General features: G+C 40.0%; 1 protein-coding gene across 8 annotated transcripts in view; it reads right to left on the bottom strand.

Moving 5' to 3' along the window:
- sez6l (seizure related 6 homolog (mouse)-like) overlaps window positions 1-6,731 on the bottom strand; it is a 111,614-nt gene extending 104,883 nt beyond the window's left edge. For 4 of the 8 annotated variants that reach the window (XM_005449463.4, XM_005449466.4, XM_005449464.4 and 1 more), the window contains exon 1: window positions 6,084-6,730. In XM_005449463.4, the coding sequence (XP_005449520.1) occupies window positions 6,084-6,180 (97 nt within the window). In that variant the 5' untranslated portion in view covers window positions 6,181-6,730. Of the gene's footprint in view, window positions 1-6,083 lie in introns of all 8 variants that reach the window. The other 4 variants (XM_005449465.4, XM_005449468.4, XM_005449469.4 and 1 more) reach the window with 2 other exon arrangements.
- Window positions 6,732-17,385: the final 10,654 nt, after the last annotated feature.

Genomic DNA, 17,385 nt, shown 5'->3' with positions numbered 1-17,385 from the left:
AAACCAGCGGCGGAACAACAGCAGCACCTTTAAGCTTGATAAGCTGTTGTTAGAATTTATTTAATATTACTTTCTACACCAGGATCCTTTTCTACGTAGCTGACGGCTGGTAACTGTGCAGGGGCGGATCTAGCAAAGTGCAGCCAGGGGGGCCGATAGGGAATGAACAGGGAAAAGGGGGCACAAAGACATACTTTTCTTTCTTATTCTCATTTAAAATATGTAGCTTTTAATAAATAATTATCTGAATCTTACACCCAAAGTTTTAATCTGATGTAAAATGTATAGAAGTCCATTACTATATATAGTAACTCTTAAGTCTATACACCCTAGTAAGCTATAGTACTTTTCCCTTTGGGAAGGTACCGTCTGTGAATTCTGCAATTCTGTTGAAGAAAGATGTTGAATCTATTTAATTATTCTTGAAAAATAATTTGTTTCTGTGCATTTTTTTCCACCCTGCATCAAATTAAAGTTGATTACATCGATTAAGCATCATGAGGTGGAGGGTGGGTGGTTCCCTATTTTTTTTTTTTTTGCTGGGAGTTTGCAACCCTATTAGTTAGGTTGCTTAATATTTCTGCTAAGTACTCTTTAAAATACCAGAATAGGGAGGATGGAGCAGGTTTAAGTTAGGTTTTAAGTTAGGTAAGGTTTATTAGATTGATCAGTGTTGCTGAACTATGAAATATTTTGGGTGCAGTGTATTTTTTACACACAGGTATAACAGAATAGCTTTAGTGTTGTTGTTTATTTAAACTTGAGTATGAACTTATACAAAATGCAGCAAGATATTAAAAAAAACAGTTTTATTGATTAAAAAACACAATATCGGATTCATATCGGTGTCGGCAGATTTCCAAATTTATGATATCGGTATCGGACATAAAAAAGTGGTATCGTGCCATCTCTAATATATATATATGTGTGTGTGTGTGTGTATATATACCACAACTGTGTTTGTTTTCTGCAGTGGTTTACCTGAAAAATGTATACCACCAATGACAATTCTCCAAATAGTGTCATAAAAATGTATATAAATGCTAGCAAGATTTTTGTAAATCCTGCAAGAATTAAACTGATATTTGAATAAAAACCTGACAAGTGAGCTTAATTTATAACCAGTAGCACTGGAGTACAGTGTTACAAGGTTAGAGTATCAGTCTGTCATGTGTATGCTGGTCATATAATAATAGAATTACACAGATACATTACATACCAAACCTAGAGTCCATTTCTGCTAAATCAAGACCATTTTTTCATCAAGCAAGCTAAGAGTCGTGCTAATTACACATGTTTACATTCTAGTCAATGCTAAACACAGCATAGCGCTCTCGATATTAGCAGACACCATCAAAACACTACAGCGGCCTCACCCCAAAAGCGTACATATTATCACAAATTATTTTAGTCACGCAGACTTATAGTCTGTCCTGCATAGATTCTACCAGAATGTAAGATGTGCCACTGGAGGGGGGAACACTTTGGAATACATTTATACAAACATAAAACAAGCATACATGGCTCGAGGTCGTGCTTCAGCCACTACAGACTTTTTTCCCCACACTGTGTGGAGTATTTTTCACAATGAGGACCTAACTTGTGAAACAAAGGCTGTTCTGTACTACATCAATTAATGTGTTGACAATGTAACAGTGAAAAAATAAATTTGTGTGCTCCCCAGCCAGAAAGCCCTGGATGAACATCCTTGTCAAAATACTCCTCAAAGCCTGCAATTCTGTCTTCAGGTCTGGTAATAGGAAACTACATAGTGCTGCTAGGGTTACCTGAAGAAGGGGACCAGGAAAGCAAAACTGGACCACAAAAAGAAATTTGAAAATCACCTCTCCAATAATGACTCTCATCAGGTGTGGCAAGGAATCCAGTGTGTCACCAACTTCAGAGGGTAAACAAACAGGGTTGTGGACCCAAACATTCATTAAAAAATCATTGGCGAAAAGCCTGAACGACTTCAACTCAATTCCACTCACACCTGTCATCACTAAGCGCCTGGAACATTTAATTCAAAGCCATTCCGCCATGATTATCCTTCCCTCTGGAGACCCCCACCAGTTTGCCTATACAGCAAATAGGTCAAGTGAGGACACAATAGCTACAGCTCAACCTTCAACACAATCATCCCCAACATCCTGGTGAGGAAACTGTCTGACCTGTCCCGGCTCTCACTTACTCCTTGATCCTCAACTTATTCACCAACTGCCCACAGACTGTCAAACTCAGTCCTCACCTCTCCTTTACTTGAACACTCAAAACTGGCTCCCCACAAGTGTGTGTTTTGAGCCCACTGTTGTACACTACCCTAACCCTAATCTGCATACAGGGATTCAGTTCAATTCAATTCAATGCAATTCAGTTCGATTCAATTCTATTCAATTCTATTCTATTCTATTCTATTCTATTCTATTAATACAGCACCAAATATCAACAACAGTCACCTCAAGGGACTTTATACTGTAAGGTAGAACCTACAATAGCACATACAGAGAAAAACCCGACAATCATATGGGTTTAGCACATACAGAGAAACATACAGAGAAAAACCCAACAATCATATGACCCACTATGAGCAAGCCATTTGGCGACAGTGGGAAGGAAAAAACACCCTTTTAACAGGAAGAAACCTTCGGCAGAACCAGGCTCAGGGAGGGGCGACCATCTGCTGCGACCGGTTGGGGATGAGAGAAGGAAGACAGGATAAAAGACATGCTGTGAAAGAGAGCAAGTATGATTCAGTGCAGAGAGGTCTATTAACACACAGTGAGTGAGAAAAGTGACTGAAGAAGAAATACTGAGTGCATTATGGGAATCCCCCAGCAGCCTATACCTATTGGAGCATAACTAAGGGCGCATTCAGGGTCACCTGATCCAGCCCTAACTATATGCTTTAGCAAAAAGAAAAGTTTTAAGCCTAATCTTAAAAGTAGAGATGATGTCTGTCTCCCTAATCCAAACTGGAAGCTGGTTTCATAGAAGAGGGGCCTGAAAACTGAAGGCTCTCCCTCCAATTCGACTTTTAAATACTCTAGGAACAACAAGTAAGCCCGCAGTTCGAGAGCAAAGTGCTCTAATGGGGTGATATGGTACTACAAGGTCATTAAGATAAGATAGGCCCTGATTAGTCAAGACCTTGTATGTGAGGAGCAGGATTTTGATTCAATTCTGCATCTAACAGGGAGCCAATGAAGGGAAGCCAAGATTGGAGAAATATGCTCTCTCTTTCTAGTCCCTGTCAGTACTCTTGCTGCAGCATTTTGGTTTAACTGAAGGCTTTTCAGGGAGTTTTTAAGACATCCTGATAATAATAAATTACAGTAGTCCAGCCTAGAAGTAATAAATGCATGAACTAGTTTTTCAGCGTCACTCTGAGACAGGATATTTCTAACTTTAGAGATATTGCACAAATGGAAGAAAGCAGTCATATTTGTTTAATATGTGCATTGAAGGACATATCCTGGTCAAAATTACTCCAAGGTTCCTCACAGTATTACGGGAGTCCAAGGTAATGCCATCCAGAGTAAGAATGCAGACTAAGAATCTGGATGGCAGAGTACATTTCTAAAATTTTCAGGGCCGAGTACAATAACCTCAGTTTGATCTGAATTTAGAAGCAGAAAATTAGAGGTCATTCAGTTCTTTATGTCTTTATAAAGACCTGGATGCAGTTAAACCAATTGGTGTGTGTTATTTGGCTTCATGATAGATAAAGTTGTGTGTCATCTGCATAGCAGAGACTGTGATGGGCTCTGAAACCCCATCACAGTAGAGAATATGAGGTTCTGAATATGTTTGTGTGGTGTTTAGTAAGCAATCTGGCTGTAAACAACACAAGGCCAAAGGAGATGATCCTGGACTTTAGGAGGCACAGAGTAGACCTGCCTCCACTCTACATAAGCTGACCTCTCCTGGAATGCAAACACCTCCACCATCATCAGGAAGTCACAGCAGCATCTGCACTACCTGAGAGTGCTCAGAAGGAACAACATCTGTGAGAAGCTGCTGACCTTCTACCACTCGCTAAACTGTATCACAGTGTGGTTCACACATTGCACCCAGGCTGAGGGGAAGACGCTCCAGAGAGTAGTCAATACTGCACAGAAGATCATCGGCTACCCCCTCCCCTCTGTTGCAGTCATCTACACATCCCACTGCCTGAGCAGAGCCGAGAGATTCCACCCATCCTACATCTTGCATCCCACCTGTTCGACCTGCAGACCTTTAGGAGATACTACAGGTTAATCTAAACCAGGACAAAGAACACACTCCCCACTTAAAGTCACACATCAGTACTTCTCAGACATACAACACACACACACATATACACACATACAGTAACACACAATCACACATAAAAATACACATCACTACCACACAAGACAAGTGCAATACTTGAGAGCAACCTTGCACATTTTTATAAACCTTGTACATTTGCACAGTTTTATAGCTGGTATTTTTAGATTTGTTTTTGTTAGCTATTTCTTTGTTTTTATTATTTTTTATTCTAAATGCTGCTACCAGGGAGCTGCTTCTATATTTCGTTGAACGTCTGATGTTTAATGACGGTAAAAGGATTCTCATTCTGATTTTATTTGAACCCAGTGCAGGAATGACAGACTCCACCACTTGCAACAGAGGGCACAATAAAGAGAGATAATTGCTGAATCTGAATACATTTAAAGGCTACCGTTTTAACCCGAATGACCACATACACAAAAAAATGAAAGGAAAATGCAACATAAATATGTTCAAACACGTTAGACAACCACATGCTGTCACAACAGCTTCAGTGCCCTTTGCAATTGATGAGGCTGTAACAAATGCTGTTTAACACAAAATCTCCTTTAGGTGTTCAGCAAGTAAAGATGTGATGACTGTAAAGCAAACAGCACAGGTTTCTCATTGTTTTTGTCGTCTAAATGTTCAGTAAGCTCTCCTTCTCTACGGATCAGGTTATTGTCATCACTGTAGAAAACAGTCTCACTGAAGGTGATCAGTCACAACAATTTGATTTACAGTGACCCTTTCCTAAAGGGACAAATGTTCTGGATCATTTCACCGAAGAAGTGGAATGATTCAGGTAATTCCTATTGATTTAAGAATTTTCTTTTTCCTTGCAACCCACCTATTGTTACCTTCGTCCATAAAGATCTCACTGAATGTCACCTAAATTAGAAGCAGAAAACATGGCATGAGCGTTTTTAATGCTGTTGGTTTTAGGAACAACAACCTCTTTAGGCCAGGATAAGAGGTTTCGCTAAACATGGGGCTTTCACCGATGGTGCCATCATTTCAACGGTCTGAAATGATGGTAGTTAAAAGGTCAAAATGGGAAGCTATGAGCTGCCAGCTAGTTTCAGCCAAGGCAAACCATCCATTCACCACCATTTTCTTTTCTTTGAGGAATTTTTCCCTTCATAATTTTAGCCCAGAGGTCTCATGGTGAAAAATAAGAAGTAGCCACACAACAGACTTATTTCTAAGTGAAAGAAGGGTCCCAAAAAATAAAGTATTAGTTTAATCTTAATAAAAAATATCAGATAGATAGATAGATAGATAGTGTTTGAGGCATCAACTTTGTTCCTCACTTAGTGTCAGCCTGCTTTCTAATTTGCATGCTGATGCTCAGACTCGAGGAATCCCCTCTCCCAATTAACTGCGGAGCTGGCTGACTGGTGATCTTTCTATTTTTCTTTGTCTCTGCATCCACTCGTGCCTGATCGTGGCTCCCACGCACACGAATGGACTCGTGTCCACACGGAGGATTTGAGGCTGCATGTGCAGCCCGCACTGCTGTGCCAAAGTGGTTGGAGCTGCTGGCGCAGTAAACAGCGAGACGCTGCTTCAGACTCGCTCCTTTCCCTGCCCTAATGCGAGTCGCGCGAGAGGAGGTGTCTGAGAGGAGCAGAGGGATGCCCGGAGACGAGGTGTTTTTGCAGCGCATAAAAACTCAACTGGCGCCGCTATCATTCCACTTGGATGCGAACCAAGACGCAGAAGGACAGTGAGCGCAAAAACGCGCAGAATCAGGCATCACTCTGGTTTGGCACGAGAAATCAAACGCCTACCTGCTGTTGAAACGCTGCTCCACATCAGCCCGATCCACAGCACCGCGGGCAACACGCAGCGAAGTCGGTAATCGACCGAGCAGGCGGCCGGCGGCATGGCAACAAACCCAGTGCAGAGAAGAGAGACTCAAGATAAGAGAAGAGTGTCAGCTGGTTTATCTGTGGTCAGGCGGGCACGTAGAAGCGTAGTGTCGCGGTCAGGATCGTCGGGGGTCCGCATGTCAGAGCAGCATCTTTCTGACTGCAAGCAGCGCCTCCTGCTTTCTGCCTGAGATCTGCCCCTCCACCCTCCCGGCCGCTTCTCCACGGACTCCTCAGTCCTCTCTCTCTCCCTCTCACCCGCCCACCTCCTCCACACACACAGCCCGACCTTAATGATAATGAAACTTTTGCTCAGAGAGTGACGGTCTGTATTTGTGTCAAGCTGACAGTAGGCTGCAGCAAGATAAGGGCACACTTACATAACGGAGGGAGAGAGAGCGAGAGAGAGAGAGGCCCAGGTAACGTTGTCCCAGGTAGCGCAAATTTTCTGGATGAATTGGAAAATTGGTGGGGTAAATGGAGGGGTCATGGAGGTGAAAGGCCCACTGAGGATTCATTTCACCTCAGGTTGGCACTATTGTTGTAGCCAGGGGCGGATCTAGAAGGGTGGCATGGGGTGGCAAGTGCCACCCTAAAATCATCCCTTGCCACCCCAAGTGCCACCCCAGTTTTGCATATGACAGTGTTGTTTATTAAAATAAGATAGCATTAACAGTTTGAGCGTAGTTACAGTCAACAGTGAATATAAATGCTAAAACTGAATATATTGCATAGTGTTCCCCCCCTCCACCATTAACAACTGGTTCAGCCCATAGCAGGACCGGCTTTTTTCTTGTAGCAAGCGATGTTTATGATTGTGCCAGAGCACATTTTGAACAACACCATGGGAATTTCGGATTTTACACAGGTGGTTGGATGTTACACTCTGGAAATGGAATGAAGGTGAGTGTTATTAAACCTCTGTGGTCCACGGACACGCTGCACCTCCAAATCACATGACTAACAAGCTGCAGCCACGCCGAGTCTCTATTTCAGCCCACATTGAAAGTTCGGACTTCAAAGTTTTTAAATTTTAATTACAGGCCAGTAAATCCAGAGTTATGATAATATATATATAATCCATGCTTTTTTCTAAATACTGTCGTCACATTTTTTATGTGTGTGTGTGTATTTTAAGCGTTTTCTAAGGAAAGCGCGAAAACAGTAAAGAAAGGAAAAGAAGCCACCTCTTTCCTATCGGTGGAAAAATGTACCATGTCAACCAATTTTAAAAAAAGTCAACACGTGGGATTTGGTTGTTTAGGGAGAGGGGAGAGTTTTTAGAGTGACAGTAACGGCAGCGAGACAGAGCGAGCGAGTGAGAGAGAGAGAGAGCGAGAGAGTTTTTAGATGTGGGAGATTTGTGACGTTTAGTGTGGAGTGTACAGTTAGTGTGTTGTGTTGTCTTGTGTAGTTGTTCTGTTGTGTAGTCGTTTTGTTTTGTGTGTCAGTGAGGGCACTAATGAATGTCACAGAGGCACATTTGCAACGTAAACACTGTCACTAGTAGAAAACCAGCGGAGTGACACCTCCTGTTGTCAGGCCTGCAGGTTTATCCCTGTGCTGTTCTCCTGTCTTTTGGTGGACAAACTTTTTTTTTACTGGCACACATCATTTGTGGGGCATCTTATTGCAACACCTGATTGTTCTCTCATTTTAGTTTTAGTAATATTTTTAAATGGTTGTACAAAATGAAAGAAACGGCAGGTGTATTGGCTGCATTTTTAGATAAATAGTTGTATAAGTTTACAAAATGTACAATTTATATTTGCATTTCAAGTTATAAAAATTTACTCAACATGTCTGTGGTTTTTTTTAGAGTAAAAAAATACTACTAGGATTTTAAGTTCTTTGTGTGATTTCAGATCAGTAATACTAATGCAGTATGTCAGTGAAAAAACAACTAAATTCAGTTGAGCTTAAAAGAATGATACCAAACAAGGCAAGGGGAAAAAATAAAATGAAACAATTTGAGGGTGAAATACAAACGTAAACTCAAAAGGAGTCAAAAATGGCCGGTTGTATTTCAGACCTCAGTGGGTTAATCTAACAAATCATGAAAAATTAGGTTTAAATTTTTGTTCATGACAGTGCAGATTTCTGACATTTTATGTAATTTAAGCATGTAACAACGTGATTGATTTCTAACAAAAAACAGTGTGAAACTTAAGTTAGACTTGTGTTTGTAAATGAACCGCCCCATGTTGTGTACCTTTCTGGGTTTTATACTTATTGGGCTACATATTTATTTATTATACAGGCTATTCAGTACATAAAATCAAAACTCACATGTTTTATGTAACTAAAGTGTTTAATTATGTGGGCTACAGACAATAATTAAGTTATAGACTATATTTATATGAAAAACGTGTATACTTACTGCATTTGAATCATTTTAACCATATGTAACCCCCTGCATATGTGTTTGGGGAAAAAAGGCTTTGATTTTGATTTTCTCTAGATCCGCCCCTGGTTGTAGCCACTGCAATCCAACGCTTTAGAGGGAGCTCTAGGACAGAATGAAGGCTGGAAAATAATATTGATTTTATATACTCCTAGGTTGGTTCCTTCAGAGTATTATATGCATCACATATTTTAATATATTCTGAGCACACTGGCTCTGAAATAAAACAGAAAGTTTCAAGTCGTAAAAGCAAGAAAGCATAGAAATGCACAATACCAAGAGCCCTCAGGGAAGAAAAGTAACGTGTGAGACCTAGAACAGGAACTTGGACCTGGTACAGAAAAAATATTTAGCAAGCTTTGAGTCTAGCCCTGAGTTGAGATTGGAAAGTTAGTTCAATTGACCTGGAGTAATAAGAGTATTGCCTGGTAATGGAAAAAATGAATGATATAACATCTGATAATTAGCTGTGACCTGAAAGACAGGAAACTCTGGCAACTGAAGATAAATAATATGGATCAAACTAATGGTGATTAGATGGTTTAATTAGGAACGTGTGATATTAGTCAGACCCAGAAAGACTGAGTTTGATGATTTGCAATGAAAAAGATGTAGAGGTTAAATATTTAGATTTTAAACATGTATTACACATTTCAAAATGTTGCCTCCCTTTTAACACTCATCATCCTTTAGATATTTAGATCATCTTCAACACGATGCTAAACATGAAAGACATTTGTGTCGATCCGTGCAACTGATAAATGATTGTTTACTGATAAGTGTGTTATATGTCTAAAGCAACATACAGATTAATTTAATTTCACCTGTTTTTGCTACTGAAATGTACCGTAAATACTTCAGTGAAGATGAACTAGTTAACAATTTGCAGGTGCCTTACTTTCCACAGGGGGATTGTTATAAAGGCTCAGCTGTACATTTTGTTATAAACTGATAATAACTCTACAGTATCAAGGCATACAGCATTCTGGTATGTGTTTTGTTATCAAATGTATGAATGGGGAAATTAAACACATAATCAGACAGCTGACAGACAGCAGTCAGCTTGTTGAAGAAAAGCTCCCAGTGAATAGGTTAAATTCAAAGAGCCTGTTTAGAGTCTCTTTCAGAGCTGAAAACTTTTCATCATAGAGGTCTAACTAAACCTGCTTCTGGAACAAATCCCCCAAAACACTGAGAACAGGCAGACTAAAGACAGTCAATCAACACATAGCAGGAAGAAGAACAAAGTAAAGAAAAAAATAAGACAGCCACATGACGACCAAAGTTTCAAATTAACAGAGGGACGAACTGAACAGATTCGCACAGATAGTAAGACACAGCCAGAGAAAACACAGGAGGAAAATATGGAAAATAAATGGAAACTTCTCCTTTTAGCTTCATTTTTCCATATATTGGCTATGGAGACCTCTCAATGTTTTCCAAGCCAATCATCTGCCTCTATGTCACCCCTCTTTCACTCCAGCTCAGCCTCCTGTGTTTTCATCAGTGCCACTGTCTCTAAACCTTACATCATAGCAGATCTCACTACCATCTTGTAAACCTTCCTTTTCACCCTTGCTGCTACCCTTCTGTCACAAATGCACTCTTCTCCACCCACTGCACCTGGCCTGCATTCTCTTCTTCACCTTTCTTGTGCATTGTCTGTTATTTTGGGTGGTTATCCCAAAGTATTTAAACTTGTCCACCTTCACTTGTTGCATCTTTATGAAAGACAAAATGTATCAATTGTCAGGACCAATCCATCTGGCCGGACTCAAATGCAAGACTCAGGAGGGCTAATTCTGTGGTTTCATTTACAATGCAGGTAAAAGTAGTTCTATTTAAAAAGTCTTCAAGCAGATCTTGATACAAAGTCTCTATTTATAAAATCCAAGGAAAGGTAAGTCTACCAATGGCTCCAGAGCTAGACCAGAAGGGACTGTCTTGCACGGAAAAGCCAGAACATCTGAACCAAGGAGAAGATAAGTTACTAATCTTCGTGGTATAACAGGAAGCAGACTTACACACTGGAGCAGGAATCACTAATTTGGTTTAAATAACGCTCAGGCAAAGATCCCAGTTTAAAAGGCAGGCAACAGGCGTCAATAAAGGAGACACGACTCCTCAGGCAGTCTTCTAGGTGACCCACTATTATGGAAGAGATTATCATTCAGGAGCAGGCGGAGCAGGACCCTCGGGCTCCACCTTCGCCCTGCCGGTCAACCTCCAGATCTGCTCCACCTCTGTTGCCTGCCTCCTGAGCAGTTCCATCCTCAATTTTCGTCTTCGGCCCTCAAGTTTAGCTCATAGGCTTGGTCAACATCGGTGTTTTGTCTAGTTTTGCTTCTCCCTGTCTTGTTAGTCTTATTTCATTCAGCTGCATTCCCTGGTGTTTCCCAGCTTCCTAATTACCTGGTGTGTATATATTGTCTGCGTGTCCCTTTGTTTAAAGATGTGTTGTTCACTCACGCTGTGTGTTCCCCCATTTCTTGTGAGTTCTGTGTCCTTCGTGTGTTACTAGTCTTCCCTGTAGTTTTCTAGTTTCCAAGATTTGCAGTTCCCTAGTGCCTAGCTTTTCTCTTTTAGTTTTCTAAGTTACAGCAACAAAGCTGCCTCTTTTTTTACGCTTTCGTTTCAAAGTCCTGCAGCTGGGCATGACATAATGTCTGCTGGAAAAAAAACCACAATAATAACAGAAACTATAGATAACTATAGATAATTACAGATCATTACACAGACTGAGGCCAAATTCTTCTCTCAGTCTCTCTTTCACATTGTCATGCACGAGAAAATGTGAGTAATAATTTGGTGGTAAAAACTTTAAAAATGATCTCTTCAAACAGACAGGTCTGTCCGTCTGAGTTTCAGGGTTGGTTTCTAGTATCATGGAAGATTTAACCGAAGCACTTGTAAAACAGCTGTCTCACTTCTTCCTAATGATTTTTTGCTTGTTACTCTGAGCTTCTGACACTTCAAGATGCAGTTACCACAAAGTCAAAAGTTAATTGACGTTTTCTGTGCAGCCTCCTTCCTGTGAACAGGAAGGAAAAACCTGCACTTTTGCTGCAGTCTACAGGGAGTGCAGAATTATTAGGCAAATGAGTATTTTGTCCACATCATCCTCTTCATGCATGTTGTCTTACTCCAAGCTGTATAGGCTCGAAAGCCTACTACCAATTAAGCATATTAGGTGACGTGCATCTCTGTAATGAGAAGGGGTGTGGTCTAATGACATCAACACCCTATATCAGGTGTGCATAATTATTAGGCAACTTCCTTTCCTTTGGCAAAATGGGTCAAAAGAAGGACTTGACAGGCTCAGAAAAGTCAAAAATAGTGAGATATCTTGCAGAGGGATGCAGCAGTCTTAAAATTGCAAAGCTTCTGAAGCGTGATCATCGAACAATCAAGCGTTTCATTCAAAATAGTCAACAGGGTCGCAAGAAGCGTGTGGAAAAACCAAGGAGCAAAATAACTGCCCATGAACTGAGAAAAGTCAAGCGTGCAGCTGCCAAGATGCCACTTGCCACCAGTTTGGCCATATTTCAGAGCTGCAACATCACTGGAGTGCCCAAAAGCACAAGGTGTGCAATACTCAGCGACATGGCCAAGGTAAGAAAGGCTGAAAGACGACCACCACTGAACAAGACACACAAGCTGAAACGTCAAGACTGGGCCAAGAAATATCTCAAGACTGATTTTTCTAAGGTTTTATGGACTGATGAAATGAGAGTGAGTCTTGATGGGCCAGATGGATGGGCCCGTGGCTGGATTGGTAAAGGGCAGAGAGCTCCAGTCCGACTCAGACGCCAGCAAGGTGGAGGTGGAGTACTGGTTTGGGCTGGTATCATCAAAGATGAGCTTGTGGGGCCTTTTCGGGTTGAGGATGGAGTCAAGCTCAACTCCCAGTCCTACTGCCAGTTTCTGGAAGACACCTTCTTCAAGCAGTGGTACAGGAAGAAGTCTGCATCCTTCAAGAAAAACATGATTTTCATGCAGGACAATGCTCCATCACACACGTCCAAGTACTCCACAGCGTGGCTGGCAAGAAAGGGTATAAAAGAAGAAAAACTAATGACATGGCCTCCTTGTTCACCTGATCTGAACCCCATTGAGAACCTGTGGTCCATCATCAAATGTGAGATTTACAAGGAGGGAAAACAGTACACCTCTCTGAACAGTGTCTGGGAGGCTGTGGTTGCTGCTGCACGCAATGTTGATGGTGAACAGATCAAAACACTGACAGAATCCATGGATGGCAGGCTTTTGAGTGTCCTTGCAAAGAAAGGTGGCTATATTGGTCGCTGATTTGTTTTTGTTTTGTTTTTGAATGTCAGAAATGTATATTTGTGAATGTGGAGATGTTATATTGGTTTCACTGGTAAAAATAAATAATTGAAATGGGTATATATTTGTTTTTTGTTAAGTTGCCTAATAATTATGCACAGTAATAGTCACCTGCACACACAGATATCCCCCTAAAATAGCTAAAACTAAAAACAAACTAAAAACTACTTCCAAAAACATTCAGCTTTGATATTAATGAGTTTTTTGGGTTCATTGAGAACATGGTTGTTGTTCAATAATAAAATTATTCCTCAAAAATACAACTTGCCTAATAATTCTGCACTCCCTGTACAGTATCGCTGTGTTTGTATGTGCATGTTGAATTTAAACAAGCTCTCTGTTGAGCAACACTTTTTAAATTTTACATTTTTATTTACTTTTAATTTTTTATATTGTGTATATTGTCTATTCTGTGACTTAACTTTCTCTTTATTTTAATCTTTGTGTACAGCGCTTTGTGACTGCCTGTCTATGAAAAGCGCTTAATAAATAAACTTACTTACTTTAACTGATGTCTCACCATTTGTTGTGTAATATTGATTATTAAATTGATATGGGCATTATAGGAATGCAGCTGGACATTAACAGGTCTGTCCTCATGGGAAAGTCAAGCCTCAAATTTCAAATAAAGAGTGAAATTTGTCCCAAAAGGTTACATTACATATGATCCTCAAATGTAAACTACAGTTTACAACTGTGTCCAATGATTTGTGTGTAAATTTTAAGTACTGAAAAAAGGGCTCTAATCCACACACAAATACACAGCAATTTGAACACACATAGAAATATTACAGCTGCGTATATCAAAATCTTAATAAATAGTGATTATTTATGCACAAATTTCTAAATCTCAAATCTGATCATTGTTGCTTTCAAAAAGCTTCCTGTGTATTTATGACTTTCTTTTTGCTCACTTCCAGATTGTCAGATGCGCTGCACCAATCACTTAATAAACACAGATCATGTCACATGTGCACTTGGGCTCTTGAAACATGCTCATGCTGCCAGCTTCGCACAGATCCACAAATGTAGTCTGCATTCAAGTGCTAGTGAAAAACTTGGATTTCTGTGCTTCCTGCAAATCCCTTCATTTTTTTGCTTTTGTTCTTTTTGTCTTTTTGTTTTTAAATAAACAGAAGCTCATCAACCCTAAAAGACACAGATTACAAATGCAAGCCTATCAGTGTTTAAATAAGTTTGTCCTATTTATCAAATGTTAGAAATAGAGCTTTAAGCCTGCCTTGTATGTCTGCTGTTCCTGAATGAGCAGCGTTTTGTCAGCTAAGTTCAACGCCAAGTCTAGGGAAAACCTGGTCAATTAGGAGAGACGGTATCAATCCCACTTTGAATGAAGCAGATCTCATTTCTAAAAATCTGGCCAAATCCAAATTTATATGTATGGGGTTTACCCCACAAAACAGTTTCCCCCCAAAACCCCATCCCTCAAGAGGCTGTGTTTCCTCCCAAACAAACAAAAAACAAACCAAAACAATCAGCAAAAAATTACAGAGAAAGAGCAATATAGTATCCACAACTGCACCAAAGAGTGAAGCAGTGAAATATGGATGATTAAATATTAGGTCTCCCTCGTCTAAACCCTGTTAGTACATGAATTAATAATTCTATCCATCCATTCTCTTCTGCTTATCGTTCTCAGGTTCGCTGAGAGGCTGGAGCCTTTCCCAGCTACCACAGGCCAAGAGCCAGGGTACACCCTGGACAAGTCGCCAGTCTGTTGCAGGGCTAACACAGAGAGACAGACAACCATTTGCACTCACATTTAGACTCACATTTACACCCACATTCACACCTATTGAATAATAATTGATTAATAATTAATAATAATAATTGATAATTGACAACTGATTTACTTTGCCTTACAGAAACCTAGTTACACCAGGATAAATATATTAGTTTAAATGAATCAAAAACCCCAGTCATAGTAATTCTCAGAATTCTCGAAGCACAGGCCGAGAAGGGGGAGCGACAGCAATATCCCATTCCAGCTCCAACCAAAGACCCAGACAGAGTTTTAATTCATTTGAAAGCTTGATGCTTAGCTTGTTTCCCCTTTTGAAAATTCAAAAAACAATTTTATTCGTTGTTATCTATTGTCTACTTGGGCCTTACTTAGAGTTTTTATCTAATTTCTCAGACTTTTTATCTGATTTAGTACTCAGCTAAAATAAAGTAATTTTTTTTGACCGAAGGACAAGAGTTGGTTGTCATGGCAATGGGAGTGTTGCCTGCAAAAAGGGTCATCTCTAAATAATATTGGGAAATATTTGAAAATTCAAGGTATTTTTTCAAGAAAATGGTTGAAATGCTGGGTTAAAAGCCCCTGTGAGTGTTTAAAAGGAACAGGATCTGATGAACTGTACCTAGTGTTTGAAATCATGCGGGAAAATTTGAGGCTGGTACAAATAATAAGTAGTCATTGTGATTAAACTATCTTAATCAAAGAAGACTGTACAAAACAACATAGTGACAATTCTGTGGTACAACGTGTTTAATGTTGTTTAGGATATCATACTTTTTTATAAAAGCAGCAAAGTGAGATTCTGTGGTACAACATGTTTAACATTGTTTAGGATATTATACTTTTTATAAAAGCAGCAAAGTGAGATAAATGTATGTCTTTTGTTCATTGTTGATCTTTGTTCTGTGTTTCCGACTTTCCTCCTTTTCTCTTTGTCTAAAGAAATCACACAACCTCCGGTAAATCTAAAATAAGTGGTAGCGCGCTGAAGACAAGAGAAGAATTAGTAACCACGGGACTGTTCCACCGTGTGTGCAAAGGAGGATATTACAACTAAGGAAAAAAAGGAGCGAGTTAGTGCCAAGTAGTGGTAGGATTGAGGTAAAGTAGCCTACTATCTGGTTCCATCTGGTAGGGGGAGGATGATACTGCATGTCACCCACTATCCCTGGTGGACACAGGTAGAACTGAAAAATAGAAAGAATAAATAAAAATAAAATAGGAAAAACTAATTTAAAAAAAAACTAAATAACTTAAAATTTTAAGAAAATAATCTGAGGATAGGGGAAATTAATTAATTTATTAACAACAGCTATTGCTGTCTTACTCAGAGAAAACTTGGTGTTTAAAGAATACCATACCTATGCTAACTGTTCTTTGTTCTCAGTGGCATCGAACATGACCATACCACCTGTCTATATGCGAAAGGAGGGTAATTACACATGTCTAATTCATATAATGCCACAGAGGTAGATGACATGCAGCCGACATGGTAATAAAATAATAGACATTATAAATTTGTATAACACCTCTCAGACTGAGTCATCTCCAAAGAAGGAGATGACCAGAAAGTTGTAGAAGAAGAAACATGAGCTGACATCAGACCTAAGGCCACCCTAAACTTTTTCCATTGATCATGTTAATATTATGTTTCTGCGACATGTGCGAACTTACACTGAATTACAGGGTACTTACACCTTAGTCGCAAGTCTTACAGTGTAATCATTTCATTGTTTCCTGTAAAAAACTGACTTGTTACCCAAAATTACTTGTAATTATGGGGTACTTACACCTTGCAGGTCTTACATGGTAATTATTTCATTATGCATCTCACAACTGTGTTGCCAAGAAGATATCTCCTTGATAATTCATGTGTTATTGATGGTGAACTATTTGTACAACCCAGCTCCAGTGAGATGATTACTTTAGAAATACTTGTGAGAGTACTTGCACATACTTGCTATCTATCTATCTATCTATCTATCTATCTATCTATCTATCTATCTATCTATCTATCTATCTATCTATCTATCTAAAAGAAAGCTAAATGGCTACACAGTTGAGTTGTATAGCCCGCGGAACAAATGACTTCCTTAGCCTGTCCATAGAGCATGTCAGTGACAAGAGTCTGCCACTGAATTGGGTTGCAGTGGGTGTTAGTCATTGTCCATGATGGATAGCGGTTTGCTCAGGGTCCCTTTTCTCTGCATGCAGTGGATCAGATGTGGTAGGTCCAAATCTTTTACAACAGGGTGTCATCAGAGCACAATTTCCATTTAAATAACCCAGCATAGTGCCTACTAGCAGGCCACAGAGTCAGCCTCAGTTACAGTCTGGCACATCAGGTTAACTCCTTTTACCCTCCTACACATGTAATTACATGTGTGTCTTTCTTGTGTACGCATCATTCAATCAGAGCTCCCTGACCTGCTGTCCATCTACACCAAGCGGTGCAAGACCAAAGCTAGGAAGATTATGATGGACCTCTCCCATCCCAACAATGGAATCTTCTCACTGTTGAGGTCTGGGAAGCGCTTCCGCTCCCTTAAGGCCAAAACAGAGAGAATGAGGAGGAGCTTCTTCTCCCAGGCTATTCGGGCCCTGAACCAGGTGTAGGACTGGACTCTCCCACACACATCAGTATAAGACTGGACTCTCACACACATCACATCACCACACGCACTCTGGTTTTCTTTATGCACACTTCCTAT

This window comes from Oreochromis niloticus, linkage group LG7, assembly GCF_001858045.2.
Source record: "Oreochromis niloticus isolate F11D_XX linkage group LG7, O_niloticus_UMD_NMBU, whole genome shotgun sequence".
Taxonomy (NCBI): Eukaryota; Metazoa; Chordata; class Actinopteri; order Cichliformes; family Cichlidae; genus Oreochromis; species Oreochromis niloticus.
Note: the sequence above shows the minus strand (reverse complement) of the source record. Positions and strands in the feature narration are given on the sequence as shown.